This window comes from Prionailurus viverrinus, chromosome F2 (assembly GCF_022837055.1).
Source record: "Prionailurus viverrinus isolate Anna chromosome F2, UM_Priviv_1.0, whole genome shotgun sequence".
Taxonomy (NCBI): domain Eukaryota; kingdom Metazoa; phylum Chordata; class Mammalia; order Carnivora; family Felidae; genus Prionailurus; species Prionailurus viverrinus.
The window spans coordinates 11,834,489-11,857,448 of record NC_062578.1 but is presented as its reverse complement, the minus strand read 5'-3'; the positions used below and the strand labels follow the sequence as shown (position 1 = coordinate 11,857,448).

At 45.0% G+C, this 22,960-nt stretch overlaps 1 protein-coding gene across 1 annotated transcript in view; it reads left to right on the top strand.

The window, feature by feature from the left end:
* The window catches only part of LOC125156172 (translation initiation factor IF-2-like), a 72,909-nt gene extending 50,204 nt beyond the window's left edge, over nt 1-22,705 (top strand). The window contains exon 4 of the mRNA XM_047841961.1: nt 19,662-22,705. Within this exon, the coding sequence (XP_047697917.1) occupies nt 19,662-19,666 (5 nt within the window). The 3' untranslated portion in view covers nt 19,667-22,705. The remainder of the gene's footprint in view (nt 1-19,661) is intronic.
* The last annotated feature ends 255 nt before the right edge of the window (nt 22,706-22,960 follow it).

Here is a 22,960-nt window from a genome sequence, read left to right as displayed (position 1 = left end):
TTGGTTTTTTTCTTCTTTCTTACTCTTTTTTCTTTTTCTGGCAATGCAACTCTCTTAAATCATTCGTTTAATTTCTGGGACTCCATTTGCTCATAGCCATTGCCAGAAGTTCTGTGTATCTGTTTGTCGGCACTAGAGCTGGGATCCCTCTCCCTTGCCCCTGGCTTTCAACCGGGGAGGTGAGTTTTCTTCTTAATCTGCCCTGGAATGTTGCTCCAGTCTCCGCTGCAAGCATCATCACCTCTGTCGCAGTGAGACACGTCAGCAAGAAGCCCTCACACTTGGCTGTCTTCAGGAGAGCCTATCCTGAGCTCAGAAATTAACAAAGAGGAGTGATTATTCACTCCACTCCCCAGTGCTTGAAACTGGGCAACTGGCTTGCACCCCACCCTTGTGCCAGCTCTCAGAAGCAAGCTGCACCTGCCATTGGTGCAAGTAGCTGCATATTTTCGACAGCACCCACTATCAAATATAGTTTAATAATGTTTAAATATACCCAACATGGGGCTCAAACCCACAACCCCAAGATCAAGAATCACAGGCTCCAACTGAGCCAGCCAGGGGTCCCGTGTTTTCTTTTTTTCTAATAGGGGTTTCTTCGTTCCATTTCTCCCTTGTCAACGGGTTTTAATTTCGTTCTCTCACACGTTCACATTTTAACATGCATACTTACTACACTCTAATGTTAGTATCTTTCCACACCTTCCTGCTAAACAATACGAGTTTCTAGGAAAGGTTTAAGTCCAATCACTACCCCGCACAGTTTCACAGGTTGTTATTGTCTAGCTGGGTCATTCCATCTCAGTTCTGTAACTCTTACTATGCACTTTTATCAATGTATGAGACAATGTTTGTTTTAGATTTACTTACCTGTTAATTAACTTCTTTACTCATGATATCTTTTTTACTTTTAATTTAGTCTGCTTCCAATTTCCTTCTTCCTTGAATATATCTGTTATCAATGTTTCCTTTAATGATCTAGTAGCAGTAAGCTTCTTGTCTTTGTATTAAAGACTGAATGTGCCTTCCCCAAATTCCCAATGGGATAGTGTTTGAAGGGGGAGTGTTGGGAGGTGATTAGGTTTAGAAGAGATCATGAGGGTGGGGGCCCTCATGATGTGATTAGTGTCTTTATCAGAAGAAGAGAGGACAGAACTCTTTTTTTTTTATTTAAAAAAGTGTTTTTTAATGTTTATTTTTGAGAGACAGAGAGTGAGTGGGGGAGGGGCAGAGAGAGAGAGAGAAAGACACAGAATCTGAAGAGGCTCCAGGCTCTGAGCTGTCAGCACAGAGCCCAATGCAAGGCTTGAACTCACAAGCTTTGAGATCATGACCTGAGCCGAAGTCAGACGCCCAACTGACTGAGCTACCCAGGCACCCCCGGAACTCTCTCTTTCTGTCTACTGTTTATGAACACAGGGAGAAGGCAGCCTTCTGCAAGCCAGGAAGAGAGGGCCGTCACCAGGAACTGAATTGGCTGGCCCCTTGATCTTGGACTTTGCAGCCTCCAGACTGTGAGAAGCAAGCCCCCAGTTATTTAAGCCCCCAGGCTGTGGTGTTTTGCAATAGCAGCCAGAGCCAAGACACTTACTTTCCTATTCCAAAAATGTCTTTACTTGCACCCTAATCCTTGAATGAAATTTAGGGTCTGTCATTTTTTTTTTTCTCAGCCTTTTGGGGCTAATTTTAAATAGTCTCCTATCTTCTGTAACTGTTGAAAAGAAATCTGTTGTTGAGTAAGAGGTTATTCCTTTTTTTGGTAACCTGTATTTACTTACTGTTTGCCCTAAAAATTTCTAATGGGTGTTCTGCAGCTTACCTGTGATGTGTGTAGACACGGGTTTATTTTTACATATCTTGCTTAGGAGCTATATCTTAAAATTGAACCATTTTCTTTCATTAAATCTGGACGATTATCAGCCATTATCTATTTGAATCTTTTCTCTCCCCCATGTTTTCTATTCTCCCCTTAAAAATTTTTCATATTTCTACTTCTGTGTTATTCTATGTTGCATTGTGGATTATTTCTCAGAATTTTCCAGAGTATCTGAAAGAAGTACAGATCTGATTAACACCTCCATTGAGAGTTTGAAATTTCAGCGTATTTCAGTATTTTCCATTTCTAGAAGTTTTAATTTTTAACCTTTAAGATCTTTCTTGACTGTTTTATTTCCTTATTGTTTTCAATTCTTTCTCTATGTAAGTATATATATTATATATACTACACACACACACACACACAACACACACACCTTTATGTATATAAAGGTGAGAGAGCAATATGGGAAACAGGGCAAGAAAAACGGTGTTAGAAGGATCAAGAGTGCTGGGGCAGGGGGCAGGCTGCAGTATTAAGTGATGTGCTCATGATAAGCCTCCTTGACTTGGTGAGATTCGATCAAAGACTTAAGAAGCGAGGGAATTAGCAAGCGGATAACTGGGAGGTGCCTGTCCACTTCCCCACGTTCAAGGGAACAGCTTACACCACAGGGCATAAGGTAGAAACATGCCTAACATGATCAAGGAGTAGGAAGGAGCCTTGTGTGCTGGAGTGAGGTGCAGAAATGTGGAGTCACAGGAGATCAGAAAGGTACAGGGGCACAGATCAGACAGGTTCTTATAAGCCATTCTAAGGACTTTGGTTTTTACTTTGACATTGTGACATTGAAGGGTTTTAGGTGTAGAGGTGACATGAGCTTACTTATATTTTTAAGGATCACTCTGGATTTTAAATGTAAATTAGGCTGTGTGTGTGTGCGTGTGTGTGTGTGTGTGTGTGTGTGTGTGTGTGTGTGTGTGTGTGTAGTTGGGGTAGGGGGTGCTATGGCAGAAGCAGGGGCATCTGCTGGAGACTTGGTGAGCAATTCAGATATTCTTCTGGTGATGGCTTTGCCCAGGGGGTGGCTGTTGAGGAGGTCCAAAGAAGTGGGATTCTGGATACATCTTGAAGATAGTTCCAGCAGTCTTTTCTGATGAATAGATCTAAGAATAAGAGTGGAGTCAAGAATGGTACCAAGTTTTTGGGACTGAATAACTCGATAAAAATGGGGGAAGCACGAGGATGCCCAGGCTTGAGGGGATGTAAGAGAAGTTTGGGTTTTTGATGTCTCTTAGGCATCTGAGTGGAGATTGTGAGTTGGCCATTGAATATCCCCATCTGGAAATGGGGGGAGAAGTGTGAGCAGTGATGGGTTTATAGGTGATTCTTCAAGCCTTGAGACTCAGTGGGATCACCAACAGAGTATCACTAGAGAGGAGATGGGGACCGAAGACTGAGCCTGAGCCTGGGACACATCGATGTAATCCAGAGATGGTCTGTATAAATACAACACGTATTACAAGAGGTAGTACTAATTTCTATATTGACGGTAGCTTATTATTCTGTTTTTTCGTCTTCTTTATTATTTTTTTTACTCATGTAGGGCTTGCCCCATAGTGCTCCATGTTGTATGCCATTTCCTTAGGCTTGGTGTTCCAGAACCCTTGCATTGTGTAAATTTTAACCACAAACCCAGGTGAGGGCAGAGGCCCATCATTTCAAGTTCTCAGAAAAGGATTTTTTTCCCACCTAGTTTTGATCAAGACTGGGTAGCTCCCTTGTCATCTGTGTTAGTTGCAGGCTTTTCTATCTTTACTTTTACTGAGTGTGGTCCTTTGATTTCTTGTGATCTCTTTCATGCATTTAAGCGATTGTTTTGTTTTGCACAGAGTTTAGGTTGTGGCCTTTTTTTTTTTTTAATTTTTATTTCCAAAGTTTTTTATTTATTTTTGAGACAGAGAGAGACAGAGCATGAACGGGGGAGGGGCAGAGAGAGAGGGAGACACAGAACCGGAAGCAGGCTCCAGGCTCTAAGCCATCAGCCCAGAGCCCGACGTGGGGCTCGAACTCACGGACCGCGAGATCGTGGCCTGAGCTGCAGTCAGACACTTAACCGACTGAGCCACCCAGGCGCCCCAATGTGGCTTTTCTTTTTTAAGCTTAGTCGTCCATATTGTCTTAAATATATGCACTATCCCTCCTTCTCCACTGTCACATCTTAGTTCAGGCCTTCTTAACTTCCCTTTTTACTGCTCGGCACACTCCTTGGCTGGTCTCTTTTTGCAGTGTCTTCTGCATGATCATTAGATAGATCTTTGGAGATGAAAATCTGAAAATTTCATTCCTTGGTCTACATTCTTTTAATGGCTTTCCCTCCCCATAAGGATAAGTCTCGGTGTCTTTAGCAGGATTTGTGGGGAACCTCTGGTTTCATTGCTCACTTAACACCCTCCATCCATGCTTTGTTCCATCCACCGTAAGCATTTTGGGGACATGCCATTCTCTCTTACACCTTTTTACCTTTGCATAGTCTGTGCTCTTTTCTTGGAAGCCTCTTCCAGCTTTATCTGTGTAGCTATCACCCAGTGTCCTTCAAGACTGACTTCCCATGACTTCTTCTTTGGAACTCTTTCCTAGGAGTTGTGTATCTTTTCAGAATGAGTCGGAAAGCTTTCCTTTGGGTTCCTACTCTTTGCTCCACAGCCCCTGGACACAATATTGTAACTCTTATTCTTTGCATTGTGATTAGGTTTTCTCCCCTTGAGAGAAATTCTCTTCTTATCCACAGTGCCTAGCACTGTGTGTGTGTGTGTGTGTGTGTGTGTGTGTGTGTGGTATGTAATACATACTCGGGTTTCCTGGGTGGCTGAGTAGGTTAAACATCTGACTTTCAGCTCAGGTCATCATCTGAGGGTCAGTAAGTTTGAGCCCTGCCTCAGGCTATCTGTTGTCAGCACAGATCCCACTTGAGATTCTTTGTCTCCCTCCCTCTCTGCCCCTCCCCTGCTCACACACACTCTCTCTCTCAAAAATAAATAAGCATTAAAAAATAATAATACATTCTCAATAAACCTTTACTGAATGATTGAAAATATGGGAAAATATTTTTAATATGTTGAAGGAGGATGGAAATACCCTGTATCTTTACAGAATGAAGAGTCGATGTTAATTTCAAAGGATAAGATACAAAAAATATTGGGATTTAAACATATTTTGAAACACCACACTTTTTTTTTTTTAGGTGCTAACACCTAAATGATATATGACAGTTGTGAAATGACAGTTGTGAAATATTGACAGGGCATTAAAACTACTACATTTGTTTGAATCTAGTAAAAATAAAAAGCTCATTTAACACAGAGGCAGATTTTATAAACCTTAAGATGAGTTATATAGATATAAAATGTAAAGAAAATGTTCAGGGTGCATTAACAGTGACAAAAAATGAAATCACGGAGTGGTATTTGCAATTTGGGATGGGAAGGTGGTGTGCAGGCCTGAGGCCACCGTGACTGTCACACCCGTGTGGCTCCTTATGCCTTCGCTGACTGTAAGCTCCATGGGGGTGGGGCCACATGATGCTGGGTACATGACAGGTACGCAACACGTGTTCATTGAACTGAAATGTTCCTAAGGATACTATGAGATATTCTTTCTTTCTTTTTTTTTTTTTTAATGTCTATTTATTTTTGAGAGAGATAGCCCAAGCAGGGGAGGTACAGAGAGAGAGGGGGACAAAGGATCTGAAGCAGACTCTGTGCCGACAGCAGTGAGCCCGATGTGGGGCTGGAACTCATGACCTGAGCCGAAGTCAGATGGTCAACTGACTGAGCCAAACAGGTGCCCCGACTATGAGATATTCTTAATAGAAATAAAGTAAGTTTTGACAACCACGTATACATACTAGAGAAGGATTTTTAAAAAAATTATCTGGTCCAATTTTTATGTATTATAAAGGCTATGGTAACAATATGATGAAGAGTATTGACCAATAATAAACATTTGTACAGCACTTATTTTGTGTTACACATGAAATACAAAGTTTTAAAAGCATCTTTACTTATAATAACTCATTTAATCTGTATACCATTTAATCCTCAGACTGGAAAACTGAGGCACAGAGACATTAAGTAATATGCCCAGAGTCATGCAGCCAGTATGTAGGAGAGCTGGGATTTAGTACATCGCGAGAGCTTTCTTGTTTCCTCTTCTCTCCCAGACATCGTTCACACGCTCATGTATTTTTGTAGCTGGAGTCGTAACATACTTAAAATCAGATATTCAGACCTTCGTTTAGCATATTCTAAACGTTGTCCCAAAATATTACACAGACCTAAACATTACAATTTTAAATGACTGTCTCACATTCAACCAAGTCGTGCATCATAAACAGCTTGCTTGTTTCTCACTTGGTGAAAATTCAGGTTGTTCTCAATTTTTTCTATTACACGCAATACTAAACTTATTATGTTAATGCATGTACCTTTTTGCTTCTTTAAATTTTTTCTTTAAGATAAAAACCTTGAGGTCACACTAGTTGTAAAAGAATGTAAATGATTCCATGACTCTTTTTTTTCTTTTTAAATTTTGGTTTCAATTCTAGCTAGTTAACATACAGTGCAATACTGGTTTCAGGAGTAGAATTCAGTGATTCATCACTTACATATAACACCCAGTGATCATCCCAACAAGTGCCCTCCTTAATGCCCATCACCCTTCTAGCCCATCCCCCACCCACCTCCCTCCATCGACCCTTGTTTTTTCTCTTTCGTTAAGAATCTCTTATGGTTTCTTTCCCTCTCTCTTTTCTCCCCATCCCATATGTTCATTTGTTGTGTTTCTTAAATTCCACATACGAGTGAAATCATATGGTATTTGTCTTCCTCTGACTGACTTATTTCGCTTAGCATAATACACTCTAGCTCCATCCACATCATTGCAAATGGCAAGATTTCATTCTTTTTGATGGCTGAACAATACAATTCTGTTACTCTTGACACGTAATGAAGTCAAGAAGAGTTGTGTAAATATGTGCTGTTAACAGCAGCATGGGAGAATCTTATTTTTCTTCCCAACTGTACTTCATTTTTGCTAGGCAAATTCTTGTTTACTTAAAAAATAATTTTTTTAAAGATTATTTTTGAGAGAGAGAGGATGACCTGGGAGGGGCAGTAAGAGAGGAAGACAGAGAATCTGAAGCAGGCTGTCAGTGCCAAGCCCAATGTGGGGCTTGAACCCACGAACCCATGAGATCATAACCGGAGCCAAAGTTGGATACTCCACCAGCTGAACCACCCAGGCACCCCTCTTGCTTACTTTTAAATATGTATCAAATATATACATGTATATAATATGTAATAGTAAGTCAGTAGAGCTTGCGATTCTTGATCTCAGGGTTGTGAGTTTGAGCCCCACGTTGGGTGTAGAGATTACTTACAAATAAAATCTTAAATAAATACATAGGTAATATAATTTCTTTCTTTTCACTTTTACTTATTTATTAGAAAGTTTGAATTTTTTGTTTTTCTTTTTAAGTAAGGTCCATGCCCAGCATGAAGCCTGATGCTTCAGGGGCCAAACTCACGACCCTGAGATCAACATCTCTGAAATCAAGATCTGAGCTGAGATCAAGAGTCAGATGTTTAACCAACTGAGCCACCTAGGCACCCCAAGAAGTTTAGATTTTTTTTAAAGGTTTTTTTAAATGTTTATTTGTTTTTGAGAGAGAGAGAGAGAGAGAGAGAGCACATGTGAGCAGGGGAGGGGCAGAGAGAGAGAGGGAGACACAGAATCCGAAGCAGGCTCCAGGCTCGGAGCTGTCAGCACAGAGCCTGACACGGGGCTTGAACCCATGAACAGTGAGATCATGACCAGAGCCAAAGTCAGACCCTTAACCAACTGAGCCACCCAGGTGCCCCTGAATTTTTTTTAATGCTTATTGTATTTTTGAGAGAAAGAGAGAGGGAGAGTGAGCAGGGGGGAGCAGAGAGAGGGAGACAGAGGATCTGACGTGGGCTCAAACTCAGGAACCATGAGATCATGACCTGAGCCAAAGTTAGACGCTTAACTCACTGAGCCACCCAGGTGCCCCAAGTTTGAATACATTTTAATAAAATGTTTCATTTCTTTTACTGCCATTTTTGCTACAAATATTTTTCTAATCGGTTTGTCTTTACAACTTTAATTTTGATAGTTACCTTCAGAGAAATGTAAAACTTTTATACAAGGTCATATGGGTTTGTCTCCAGTGATGTCTCCCCCCCCCCCCCTTTTTTTTAACTTTTAGAATATCACCATTGTAAAAACAAATATTGTGGGTTAGTTGTTTATGGCCAGAGTGCTCTTTGATTTTTTTTGGTATATACAGTTGAAATTGCTAAGAAATGGTAGAAATCCCAGAAGTGCGTAAGGGAGGCTCTGAAGGCTATGTGGTTGGAGTGACAAGATTGTGCGGATTGTTCTGTGACTCAACGTGTCCAAACCATTCATGATTTAAAGCCCAAAGCTACTGAACTTACTTACAGTTCAAAGACCTTGAATCCTTTCCTGCAACACAGATCTGGTCCAAGACAATAATTCTTCCAGTTTTAGAGGAAAACTCTTTTACATTGTGGAGCATTAGAGGCGAACGGACACATGCACACTCACTATTGCTGTTTAAATGTGAACAGTGGCCTGTGGCAATGTTGGGATAGTATTAAGGAAGGTTGGTTGGGTCAATGTCCACGGGTCTCCTAAATTGGCCTTGACTTCTGTAGATTCTGTACTATCTCAGGTCAGGTTCTCCGCTTTGAAGCTTCAAACATTTCAATTTTAAGTACACTTGGTGTGGATCCAGCTCTCAGGGGCAGACTCTCATTAACCCAGGTGACAAGAGACTGATGTATAAATCACAGGGCCAGCGTTATTTTGCAATGAGAGCTCCGAGCATCCCTTTGATTGAAATATTTGGGTCAGTATAATCAGCATATCATCTCTCTTTTGGCAGTTCTCCTTGGGGAGTAAAATTAAAATAGGAGATTTCCTCGTGAATCAGAGCGAAGAGAGAAAGTTGTCTGACGTAGACAATTAATCACATGGAGTTTCAGCAGCCACGTGTGTGCAAGTCTACTGATTGCAGTGCTGGGGTCTGTGGGCCGATCCCCCCTCCCTTCAGCAGAGCTTGTGTGGGTATCCCCTCCTCTGGATCCTCAAAGTTACCCGCTGTGTGTGAGCTTTCCACTTCAGTCATGCTCCTGATGGGGAGACTGAGTTGCTAAGTTCCTTCTTAGCCCAATTGCCATCACACTCCCAAGTCGGCCTTCCTGCGGTAATTCTTTGGTCCTTTTGATTGGTGTTTTGGGTGTTTCTGAACACATTTCAGCAGTCTCTCGCAGTAACCAGATGACTAACCTCTTACATTATGGCTAGACTTGCTGGTTTAACTCTTTGGAGACAAACTTTTTCCATTTTCTTGGGAATGGTCCCTCAGTGTTGCCCGTGTAGCTTCCTACATTGTGGTCAAGGGAAAATGAGTGCTTGGAGGTCATTCTGACCAACTCCAAAGACCTTCAATCCCTGGCATCTCCTTGTAGGCCCTTCTTGGGAATTTTCCCATCCAGACAGCTGGCCTTCACCTTTCTTGGCACGTGGCAAGCCATGCACATTTGGGACTTGGTTTTCCTCCTTCAGAAGTCGCACGGGAGCCCTCCTGAGCTGATGCCATAAGCCCAGACTGGCCCGTGGGTGCCGCTCGGGCCTCCAATTGCATCTCAGCTGCATTTCCAGACTTCCCCACACTCTCCCCTCTGCCTCTCATGGCTCTTGGGCCACCCTGACCGTTGTGCTCACTGGGTCCTGGGTCCTGGCCTCATGCCTGGCTCACCAACCCCGAACAAACTCTGCCAGCTGCTACATGAGTGATGACACTCGAGGGGGTGCTGGCAGTGCGGCCACAGCCCAGCACAGCCTTTGTTAAAACCAACAAAATGATGCGTGCCTGAGTAGAAAATGGAGTACTTTGGGGGAGAAAACTGAAGATTTTAAAAAGGAGATTAAGAATAGTACATGTCAGAATAGTTCACAGTGCCTAGCATGATGGTTTGAACTAATAAGCCAACACACAAGAAACTAAAAGAGCAGCGGTGAATAGCATTTCATTGTGCAGATATGAGTGTCCTGAGCTGTGCAGAAATATGGTGCCAAATGGTAACACTTTTGTTACCAAAACTCTGTTAAGTAACCAGGAGTTAATGAAACTTACCACACGTTACAGCTACGAAGTTTGCCTTCTAACCAATCCTATCGTTTTGTGGTGAGAACATAGCACTGGCTAGGGCCAGGCCATCTAGAATGCTTGCTCTTACTTTGGGGGCTTTTTCCACTGTAGTTGGTTGCGTCACTTCCTTCAGTGGCCAGCACCCCAAAGGCGAATGGTGCAGGGAGGCCGAGAACAGCCAGTTTTGAACTGAGCCAGACCTGGAACCAAATCTTGGCTTTTGCTGATGACAAGTCAGGGGACCTTGAGCAAGTTAATTGGTCATTCTAAGTATTGACGATTTTCTAGCTGAGAAACGGAAATAATAATCATCATGAGAATTAGGATTATGTAGTAAATTAAATTATAATGCATGCAAAGTACTCAAAAAGATTCAAGATGACAATATATTTTATTATATTATCATGTAGCCATTGTTTTACCAGCCTAATCAGTGGAGATAGCAAATCTGGAGTCAAGCTTGTGAAGATAAGTAAGAATCCTCTTTTTACTTTTAATGCTTATTTATTTTCGAGAGAGGGAGAGAAAGCGCAAGCAGGGGAGGGGTAGAAAGAGAGGCGGGGACAGAGGATGTGAAGCAGGTTCCGCGTGGACACCAGAGAGCCTGATGCGGGGCTCGAACTCACAAATCATGATCTGAGCTGAAGTCGGTAGGTTAAGCGTCCAACTTCGGTTCAGGTCATGATCTCAAGGTTCACAAGTTCGAGCTCTGCGTCGAGCTCTGTGCTGACAGCTCAGGGTGTGGAGCCTGCTTCGGATTCCGTGTCTCCCTCTCTCTCTGCCCCTCCCCCGCTCATGCGCGCGCGCTCTCTCTCTCTCTCTCTCTCTCTCTCTCTCTCTGTCTCAAAAATAAATAAACATTTAGAAAAAAACCTTTTTTTACAGAACAGGTTGCCCATCCCACTGGCTAACTGGTTCTCATGTGAGCTTTTGTCTAGAACATTGCTTTGGTAGTACTGAACCATACATTTAATAGTAGTTGCTCAAACTGTGTTCTCTCTTAATTCCTGAAAAGAAAACGATGAACTTGAAAAACCAGTTGGAAAAAAAAAGTAAGTACATCAGACTTAGGTCATGGTGACCTTGACACCTGTGTTTTGAAAGTATCTCCTTTTCGAGAATGCAAACACGTCCTATATCTGCATAAGACTGTAACTGTATATAGTACTTTCCTGTCTCTGACCTCATTGCACCCATATGGTGCTCTATGAAACAGTGTATTTATTCATGCTTTCACACGTGGAGAAGTTGAAGTTCCTTTTCTGGGACTCTGGTTTTGGGACTTTTCCTCCACAGGGTGACCAGCCCTGGAGAAACGATGCCTCTATGTGACTAATGAACCGCAAATGCATACTTTTCTTACTAACAGCTTTCCCGTCGGGCTGTTACATTTCGTCGATAACACTTACATTTCGTCAACGATAAGCACCAATAGAAAGCCTCCTCGTCACGTCTGGGGAGGTGTAAGTGTTTGCACACGTGTGTGCCGGGCATTTGCTTGTTCGTCCGCGGGGCCAGTGTCCACACTCTCTGCTGCGTACCTCCAGAAATATGCTTCCCAGGCTTCCCTGTCTTCTGACCTCTACCTCTTCTGGGCAAGGACAGGTGCAGGCAGGGGACTGTCGGGAAAGGGGAGGAGAGGAGCCGAGGTTCTCTCCCCCCTTCCCATCCGCCTTGGGTGCTGTCTCCATATCCAGCAGCAGCTAACTCTCCTTGGTGGTGTTAGCTGCCCTGCTCCCCATGGTTCCAGCTGTTGCCAGCCACCTGACCTCTGGGCTCTGTACAGCCACTACCTTCCTTTATTCTCCCGGCCTCCAATCTCTAGATGGTCTCTTTATTCTGTCTGGCTCCCTAGCTCCTCCACCTTGTGTGGAACCAAATCCCTGCCTTGAATTCTATTTGAAAGACCTAGAGGTGGTTTTGTTTCATGCCGGGTCGATGCTGTTACAACATATTACAGTTAACCTTTGCAACATTCCTGGGAGGAGGTGATACTATTATGTCCACTTACAGAGGAGGAAATTGAGGCTCAGGGGACACAAATGATGTGCCCGAGCTCATACGGTCTGTAAATGAGGCTCTGGGGCTCAGATCCAACAATCTCTAGGTGACAGGTGACACGGATTGAGTGCATGGTGCCAGACCCTGGGGCCTGCGTGTGTCCCTTATAGCCCCCACAGTGATCTCCCCAAGTACAGATAAAGAAAGAGAGTTCAGAGACGTTAGTTGGTTACATGTGCGGGGCAAGTAGCAGAGATGGGATTCAAACCCAGATCTGACTCTCAGCCCGTTTTTTCTACTACTAGTGCTCCTCCAGAGTTCATGTGGATCGCAACCACTGTGGTGGGGCGTTGTTAGGGTATACATTCCCAGTACCCCCCCGCCCCTGAAATTCCAGTTCAGTGGGTTTAGAAGGGGGTTCAGAAATCTGCATTTGCACAATTACTCTAAGCGATGCTGAAGCAGGGGTCTGGGAACCACATGGGGCCAACCCGGCTTATGCCCTTGTATCTGTGACACCCTGTGTGGCCTCCGCATGCCTCCCCCCCGCCCCCAGCTTCAGTTTCCTCATCTGTAAAGTGAGGGGTCGGACTAGATAATCTCCAGGGGCGTCCCAGGTCTGTTGAGTCCCCTAAATCTGTGTGCTGCCGGGGTGCGGGGCACGTGGCTCGGGTTTCCGAGCACGCGGCTGCGGTGCCCTGACCCCCGCCCAGGGTACACGGCTAATGGCCGGGAGTCTGGGCTTTCTCATGGACTTCCCAGGCTCAGAGACTCAACAGGAACTCTGTGGCTGGAGAGCAAAGAAAAGCCCTGTTTATTGGCTTGCAGTAAACTGGCAAACCGGTATTTTAAAAAGGAAGTGAATCGTGGGGTAGGGGGCTTAATTCAGGGAAATATTTGAAGAACCCAGTGTTTGCTCCGAGAGGTCATTAAATAAGTTTTGTTCCCACACCCTCTGGGAAAATGATGCTTCATTAAAATGGCAACATGAGGTGTAGTGAGAACGGTGAAATTGGGAACACTGAACAGACACATTCAGTGGATTCCACTTAAAATGTAAGAGGAGTGGAAAGAAAACAAATGGACATTTTCTCGAGGCAGCTGAGCGACACAAAACACAGGCATCTTTGTCTCCTTCTTGAAAACTTCCACAATGCCTTCTCCTTTCTTCCTCTTGACTAATCTGTACTTCTGAGAGGTGTTGAGTTTCGGCCAAACTCTGTGCTCGGCTCCAGCAGAGGCTGCCCTCTTGTGAATAGCCCGCTCTCACCTACCGGTCCTCTTACCCGCTCCTGCCCAGCCGACACAGGTCAGCCCCCAGAATTAGCTCACAGACAGACTCTCCAGGAGCATCAATCACGGGGATGAATGGGAAGCCCATGTGTGGGAACCGCGGGAGGAGTGGAGCAAAGAGCCCGCTGCAGCCCCTCTGACCCTGTCACCACATATCTGTCCCTGCGATGCTTCCTCGGGTCCCCCGGCTCCGGCTCCGGCTGCCGGGTGCCGGCCTCCTCTTTGCTTGACAGAACAGGTTATTCTGGTTGCCGCACAAATTCAGAGTCGTGGTTGTTGGGGGGGGGGGGGGGGGTTGCTGAGTTTCTGCTTCTGTGTTGTAATGCGATCTTCCTACCTTGGTCCTGGGTTGGGGTTTTCTTTTCTCATTAGAGGTTATGTGCTTTCACAAGGCTTCTGTGTCTCACAACAAACAGTACAAGGGGGATCGGGGTACTGGTCCCGAGTTTTGTTCTTCCATCTGTAATACGAGGGTGACGGTTCAGAATTATGAGCTAACAATGAACGAGTGAGGATAAGACACCCTGAAAATACAAAATAAGGTAAACACGCAATGCTTGTCTGCTCTTTACCAGTAATCTTTTCTAAGGCCGACCTGATCTCCTGTTCTCTCCTGACCTGAAGGTTGGGGGACCTTATTCATGCACCTGCCCCAGGCTGCCCCCCCGCCCCCAAGCCGGTGCCTCCTCCTTGATGCCTCGGAAAGAGGCAGGCCTGGGACACGGTCGGTTCTGATGCTTGTATACTGCACGCCCATACTGGTGCCTGGTGTCCTCGCTCCCGCCTGTTACCTGGGACCAGCCTCAACAGCAGCTCCCCCCCGCCCCGCAAGGCACAAGGCCAAAGGAGGAGCTAGAGTCCTGCTTGGGGCAAGGACTGCTGTCAGGGGATCTGGGCCGCTGCTCTGGGGGCACTTCCAGATCCTACAGCACGGAGAGGTTTTCCCGGGGGGAAGGGTGGGCACTTTGTGACAGGAGAAAACCCACTGCCAGAGCCTAGTGAAGTCTAAAGCAGAATCAGGTCTATGCTGTCCCCTGGTGGTCGTGTTTCATACTGCAGTTGGCTCCTTGAGTACCTGTAAAATCACAAAGCATTGAACTCTTTTTTTTTTTTTTTTGGATGATAAATTCTTAAAATTCATGGCAAAACATACACAACATGAAATTTGCCAGTTGAAAGTATGTCGTTGTGGGACAATAAGTACATCCATGTCGGCAACTTGATGATAAATTTTTGTTAAGACCAAGGTCATGTTATACCCTATGGATTTTTTTAAATTGGGGTATAATTGATATATAAGATTCTGTTAGTTCCAAGGGTATACAATCACTCACATATATTACATTATACAGTGTGGAAGTCTAGAGCTGAGAAGAATCAGTGAAGACAAAAGCATAGATCTGAATCTTCTCACGGGATTGAAGGCAAAGTTCCACTCCGAGAGTCATTCAGTCTTTATCCGGTAATGAGCATGAACCAGTAGACATTGCCGGAACAAAAATTACCAATTTAGTGGATTAAAATCGGCTTTTGCAGTTAAGAATTAAAATTGTACCATTTCACCAATTTTGACTTTCACCAAGTTTGTTTCAGCGTTCCATCTAATAATTCTCACCCTTTTACAGCAGTTTGGGGGGAAGAGAACAATCTATTTTTTTAATCCCGATTTCACTGACATGGAAACCGAGACAGAAGCCAAAACCCTCTGCAGAGTCATTAGCAGACTGAGGATTACAGGGCTCTGGGTCCGAAATCAGAGGTCACGCGGGCCAGGGATTCTGGGGCAGACCCCCAGAGCTTCAGTTGTGCATTAGCGGTTTCACCCCCATTTTTCCTCATCCCTGACACAGCGCACTAAGAGCGCTTCTAGTCAGCTGTGTATGCTATGTGAGGCATTTCAAATATGTTTCTGGGAGTTGTCAGTGCTGTTCTCCATGAGGCCTGAAGGCAAAATTCAACGTTTGTAGTAAATAAAGTACTAAAATTATATCAGCTATTAAGAGGATGGATTATTTCCAAGTTGCTTAGCCATATTGGCTGAGTGTTGAGCTCAGCCTTGGTGCCAACATATTATGCACAAGAGTTTTATGTTCCTGGGCACCGAGAATGACACTGAACATGGATGGAGGTACGGAGTTGGCTGGGTAGGATATCAAGGTAGGGGCAGCAGGGTTCAAGAAGGAGTTGATGGAGATGTAAGAGCAGGTTCTGGAAACTCTGCGAGGCTGGAACCTCCACCTGACTAGCTCCCAAAAGCTGAGGCAGATGAGACAGGCAGCGTGAGAGGCTGGATTCGTAGTGTTTTGCAAACAGTGGGCCCCAAGGCATATGTGTTCCTAGAATCGAAGGCACCTATGGATTTTCTCATCCTTTCCCTCTAAGTCTCTATTATGAGCTGAATTATGTCCTCCAAAAGTTATATGTTGAAGCCCTAAACCCCAGTACCTGAAAATATGAGTGTATCTGGAGATAGGGACTTTAAAGAGCTTTCTGAGTTAAAATGAGGTCAGTAGGACGGGCCGTAATCCAGTATAACTGGTGTCCTTATGAGAAGAGAAAATTAGGACACAGACACACACAAAGGAGACGTGAAGACACAGTGAGAAGACCGTCATCTGCAAGCCAAGGAAAGAGACTTCAGAAGAAACCAACCTTGCCGACTGCCACCTTGAACTCGGACTTCTAGCTTCCATAACTGTGAGGAAACAGAGTTCTGTTTAAGCCACCCAGACTGTGGTGTTTTGTCACAGCAGCCCTAGCAGAAGACACAGTCTCCTTGTGAGTTTAAAGAACATGACAGGGTTGCCTGGGTGGCTCAGATTAAGATTCTGTCTCCCTCTCTCTCTCTCTCTCTCTCCCTCTGCCCCTCTACCCCACTCATGCTCTCTCTCTCTAAAATTAAAAAAAAAAAAAAGAACATGACTGGAGCCACCAACCAAATGAAAAACCGTCAAAGGCCATTCTGGTAGGAGCTAAAAAAAAAAATCTAAAACCAAAAAATACAAACCTAGGAAGATGGTTTGTGAAATAACATCTGGTTTGAATGACGCTCAGTGTCTTTTACTAGACAAGATGCATTAGCACAATTTCTGGAGAAAAGCCCAAATACGTGCCCCAAATATGTACACCACGATATGATGGAATATAAATCTTTTTTCCCCCTGGCTCTACGGTGTCCTATGGAAGGAATCCAAATAGTACGAAAAATGTCCTCGAGTTAAGGTGCATCATACCAGCCAAGTTTATGGAACCAAGTTACAAAGTTACAAGTGTTACAAGAAAAATACATTCACGTAATGTTACGGCTAATTTTTCTTTAGCTCTCCTATCTGGGGTTTAACCTACAGATTACATTATTTGATGCAACTACACAAGATTTAATCAGAAGAGGGACCTCAGCACTGAGGACTTGGCAACCAGCTAAGGCAGATAGTCTGTAGGGCATCATCGATGGTGGGGATGTTGGTGACACTGGAGACCAGCTTACCTTTACTGAGCATTTCCTGGGGCACAGGCGCTAAATAGGCGCTTGGCATATTTCATGTCAGTTTCACAGGGACCCTGATGGATAACACAGGGTACAAGGTAGCAGCTTAGTTTTGGCTACTACAACTACTCAGTTGTGTGAACTTGAGCAAATGACATTACTCTGTGTAACTGTCTTCTCGTTTGTAAAAGGTTGTTAACACACATAAAAGTGCTTGACCTAGTGCCTGGTACATATAGAAGTTTTTTTTAAAACCAAATCTTTATTTTTTTTAATTAAAAAAAATTTTTTTAATGTTTATTTATTTTTGAGAGAAAGAGAGCGGAGGGAGAGGGAAAGAGTGAGCAGGGGAGGGGCAGAGAGAGAGGGAGACTGAGGATCTAAAGGGGGCACTACACTGCCAGCAGAGAGCCCTGTGTGGGCTCAAACTCACGAACCATGAGATCATGACGTGAGCAGAAGTCAGAATCTTTTTTTTTTTTTTTTTAACGTTTATTTACTTTTGAGACAGAGAGAGACAGAGCATGAACGGGGGAGGGGCAGAGAGAGACGGAGACACAGAATCTGAAACAGGCTCCAGGTTCCGAGCTGTCAGCACAGACCCTGACACAGGGCTCGAACTCACAGAACGTGAGATCATGACCTGAGCTGAAGTTGGACACTTAACCGACTGTGCCCCCAAAAGTTTTAATAAATGTAGGCTGCTAGTATTTTTTCTTAACATCCTCACATGGGGAAACAAAGGACAGTAGAGATGTTAAGCAATTTGCTCGATACCTCGGTGCCATTCTGAAGCAGGATCCAGGCGGGCACATCGGATCCCCCCATTACTCAGGCTCTCCTGTGCCTCCTGTTGGTCATACTGTCCTTTGCAGGTTCTTGTGACCTTCCTGCTGAGACCTGACAGAATGATTTTAATATGGGTGACACATGTTCCCTTACCCCTAAGTACTTCAGTGTGTGATACCTAAAAACAGGGACAGTCTCTTTCAGAACTACAGGAAAATGAACAAAATCAGGAAATTAACACCAATATACTAATATCTAATCTCTAGAATTTATTCAAATTTTGCCAACTGTTCTGCTGACACATAGGAAAGCAAAAAGGAAATAATCCTTTTCTGGTTCAGGATCCGAATCCAGGGTCCCACAAGGCATTTAATTATTGTGCTTCTTTTGTCTTTCTTTATCTGGAACAATTCCTCAGCCTGTGTGTGTGTGTGTGTGTGTGTGAGACTTTCACGACCTTTATGCATATAGAGTACAGGTACAGGGAGGGGGACTGCCCCTCATTTTGAAATCAGATTTTTTGTTTTTAATGTGCACTTTCTGGAAGCATAAGTTTATCCAAAGGGATGAAAAAAATGGCAGGAATATATGAACTATCATAACAGAACTGAAGGGGTTGTTTTGAGGTGAGATGGGTCTTCTGATAACACGTACGTTGAACTGTGTTCGTGGATATCACGGTTGATCCTGCATGAAAGTTGTTCACTGTTAGTCTGGTAGGTAAGTCAGTTGTTTCATATATATGAATATGGGTTTGACTTACACAGTCTCTAATACTCTGTCCAGTTCTGGATTCTTCTAGCGTGATGGAATTCTGATATGTTGTTATGATGCCATCTCCATGCTTCAAGTGTTCCCGAACTGGCTTCCCCCCCAGTGAGGAACATCCTGGTTAACGTCACTTATCTCCAACCATTCCATTCTCTCCTTCCCCTAGCCTTTGCAACGTTTGGTCCACTTTTCTTTTTTCGTGTACTCAGATGCCTTATTTTAACTATGTTTCTGCCACATGATTGCTCTTGGGATGTAGGACATGCCTCACGTACTATGACTGTGTGCGACACGTCTCCTCCACTGAGGACACTACCAGCTCCCGGGGGGCACCAAGTCACTGCCCACGCCTCTTGTTGTGTATTCTTTTTGTGAAATAATTGCTACGTGCACACGCCTGGCAGGAACTGAATGCCTGCTGAGTGGCAGTGTCACCAAGGAGTTGGCCTCGACGCCGTAATTCCCTGCGTGAAGTTCTCGGGCTTGCTTTCTAGACGTAATTTCCAAGGCTTTCTTTGCTTTGGGGGACAAAAGAGAGAGGGGAGGCAACAGGTCCACTGGGAGGGTAGACTTTGGTGGGGACTCTGGGAGAATAATGATGAGATTTTGCCAACAATTACATAGCGAAGGTATAGAGTTTCTACTTGCCTTTGAAACAGCAGAGACTTGCCACCTCCTTCACAGATCAGAAGGATGGGAGTCTAGATAAAATGGCAGCTTTGAGTTGCAGACAACCACTTGTGTGTGATAGTTTAAGAATGAGCGGAAATAGAACGGTTTGCACTTTACAGACACCTTTCAAGCACCCACCCGTCCACGCGTCCACCCATTATTTCCTTATTCAGCATATCCCAGCTTCCGTTCTTGGCCCTGAGAATGCAGAGGTGGAAAGAGGAAAGGCTTGGTGAGTTCAGTGGGGCAGGGTAACTACAATGGGGTGCGACGGACTTAAAACCACACAAATAATTTCAGAGGTGAAGCTGTAACGTAACGAATGCGGAGACCGTGTCCCCCTTCGAGGCCAGCGGCCTCCTGGGAAGGCGTGCCTCCTTTGGCAAGGGTGCTGTGCAGGGCCCGGGCAGGCACACAGAGTCACCTGTGTGTGGAAGGCCTCCGTGGGCTGTGGGAATGGCGCTCTTGGATTTCCTGACTTTTGTTCATTGATGGTCTCACGCACAGAGTCGCATTAACCCAGTTTCCTAGACTCAATGAAACCATTGGCAGCTTTCTGATTTGTTTTTCAGCCTGAGCCGACGCTGGCAAAGAAGCCAGAATTCCCAAGCTTTCCCAGGCGAGTGTGGAGAAACACCAGGACGCCTTTTTCTCCCCGCACCCCCCGCCCCGTCCCATCTGCAGCCAAGTGTGCCTCGGTCAAAGGCAAACTCTGAATCAAGCTTTGTGCTGGTCTCTGGAAGGATACCCGGGATCGTGTCACGGAGAAAAGTGACAGCGGCGGTGGTGGCAGTGACATCTGTGGGGCTAGCCCCGTCCCTATCTGCCGCGGGATGCGTGTGGGCATGCTTTGTGAGAAGAATCCACCCCGGGTAGAATGGGGCTTTTGACATCAGCTGAGGCCTGGGCTGCCTCACAATGAGGCCTGTTGGTCAAAGGGAGACTGTTTAATGAAGTGCCCGCCAGAGGCCAGCTCTGGCCATCTGTACTGGGGACCTTCGGAACGAGCCTTCCCTGTAACCGGCTACATGTGCGAAAGCACGTTGCCTTTCACAGAAGGCAGCTGCAACAATAAATTCATATTCCCAAACGGTGGCCTTTTGACTGCTTTTTGTGTGTGCGTGATGAAAAGCTTCATACCAGCTTGATACTAAGGCTTCATAAGCAAGGAAGCCGGAAAAAGGAGCCTTTTTTGGCCCTGAGGTCAACAATGATAACGGCTTTCTCCTTACACGAGGTAGCAACGCCCTGCCAAGGATGCAAAAACACCTCGTGAAAATGAAATTCGTGAAAGCCCTTAATGATCAAGTGAGGGAGGCAGGTGATGGCAACCGCCACCCCACAGCTGGCGAAATGCCGAGGTTCGGGGAGAAGGATGACTCATGACCAAGGTCAAAGAGCAGCTGGGCGGTGGGGCTCGCGTCGCATCATGTCCTCCAGCCTCTGGCACTGAGGAAATCACGTAAAACTTTGCGATGACTTTTCCTGGCAGGCTCGTTCTTCCCAGCCGGAGCGCAGGTGGCAATGTTGCGATTCCTGGCGTAACCTTCAATGCTTCACTGATAATCTCTGTCGTCGCCAGGCACCAGCAGACTGTCACAGCGCAACTCCCAGGCTTCAGCGATGCCCGCCGAGGTCTTCACTGCAGCCTCTCATTTATTAGCTGTGTTGGAAAGAACTCTCTATACCTAGCTGGGTACCTCTGGATTTTAACAGCTGTGGTTTATAAGAGATTTGGGGGGGGGGTTGTTTTCAAAGTGCCTTTCAGAAAGTATCACCTTAGACGGGAGTTTCCGTTCTGTTCCGGTAGGATGACTTGCTCTTGTGCTCAGAAAACCAAGCCTACAAGAAAAATCAGATATTTTCTTACAAGACTTCTTAGCAGGCGGGCCTCTATATGACTTTCCCTTCTCCTCCCCTTTATTGGCCATAACCTTAACGGAAGGCTTTTGATGTCAAATGCTGAGTATCTTGGAAGAGGTCTTGCGTAGACAAGACTGCTTGGCCAGGGGCTGGGGAGTCACAGTTGGACTGGACTTGAAGGCCCCTTCTAATCTGAGATGTTGTGACTCCGGAACTAATTAGCCTCAACTTCTACAATGAAATGACACTAACTGCCATTTATTGAGCACTTTCTGTGTCAGCTCTGTGCTGAGATCTTAACATCATTCTCTGAATTCTGACAAAACCCCGCCAATATCATCCACCTTTTATGAGCGAAGAAACAGGGGTTTAGAGAAGTTAAAAGCTTGTCTGGTGGCACAGATGTAAGGTTTGGTGAGCGACTGTCCCCTGGAAATCGATTCCAGGTGAGTCTACATCCATACTCGAAACCCACAACTCAACCGGAATGAAAGGGAGACACCAGGGATTGCCCTGTTCACGGATCAGTTCACGATCTCTCGGGGCGGCTAGTGTGGATTCGTTAGTCAGATTCAGTGTTGCAGTTAGGGAGCAAGACCTTAAACAAGACCTAGCGGTGTCCCAGCCCACGAAGTCTCTTCTGGAGGACAGCAGGGGGATTCCTGTCTTCCTGCCAATCAGGGATTTTGGCTATAAACAGTTTGTGACATCAAATGTCACTTTTCTTCCACACTTGGCCCTAGAGTTTCATTTAAATAATCAAAACATTCTTGTCATCAAGGAGAGGCTAATCCCAGCAAAGCAGCCTAAAGCCATGTGAAGTGTGCACCTGCCATCTAGCACTCATAGTGAAAAATACAGCATTTTAGAAGAATTCAGCTTTTCCAGTTTGTTTTTTAACTTTGGAATTAAAATGAACTCAAAAGTTAAAAAAAGGAAAAAGAGAAAGACCCCCTAACATGTCAAGGTATTGAGATATAAAATATGCACCGAGTATTGCAAGAAAATATACTTCATCTCATTATTATTATTATTATTATTATTATTATTATTATTTTGGAGAGCTTCTATGCTTGAGGAACAAGACTGCTCCATGTGCCACCTCCGATCCAAGCCCCAACTTCTGCCAGGACTGAAGCTCCTTTGTTCAGAACCTCACCCCATGTGTCTTTTCATCTGGCTGCTGATTCAGATCCTTGAATAAACTGGTAAGCATAAGGATATGTGTATGTATTTCATTTCATCCCTCAAGGTCCATTAAATGCAGATTCCATCCAGGAAGCTAATATTTTCTCATATTTTATGAGCATTTTTTCGACACTCATGTTTTCAAAAACGCACTGGGGCTCAGCTGGAAACTGCACAATGACACGGAGCACGGTGGGCGCTCAGCCTGCCTCCTGCTGGCCGAGGTGAGGTTGGTGTGAACAGGCCAAGGTGCGTGGCCAATGCCTCCTACGTGACACACCTCTGTAGAAGAGTAAGGACGAAACACTTAACAAGTTGAGCCCTTCGGCCTCTGCGAGACTATCACCGTGGCTCTGCAAACCTTGCAAAATAAAGAAATCTGGGGCTCCTGGCGGGCTCAGTCGGTTGAGCCTTTAACTCTTGGTTTTGGCTCACGTCCTGATCTCCCGGTTCATGAGCTCAAGCCCCCGGGGGGCTCCCTGCTGGCTCCCTCCCCATGGGGAGCCTGCTTGGGATTCTCTCTCCCTCTCCCCTGCTCTTTCCGCCCTCCCCCTGCTTGCGTACTCTCTCTCTCAAAATAAACTTAAAAAAAAAAAAAAGAAATCTGACTCTTATATGTATCTTTCTCACTGACATTCTATCATTTGAAAGATGTCCTGGGGCCCCTGGGTAGCTCAGTCAGTTGAGCGTCCGACTTCGGCTCAGGAGCCTGCTTCAGATTCTGTGTCTTCTTCTCTCTCTGACCCTCCCCAACTCATACTCTGTGAGTCTCTCTCTCTTTCTCTCAAACATAAATAGACATAGAAAAGAAATGTCCTAA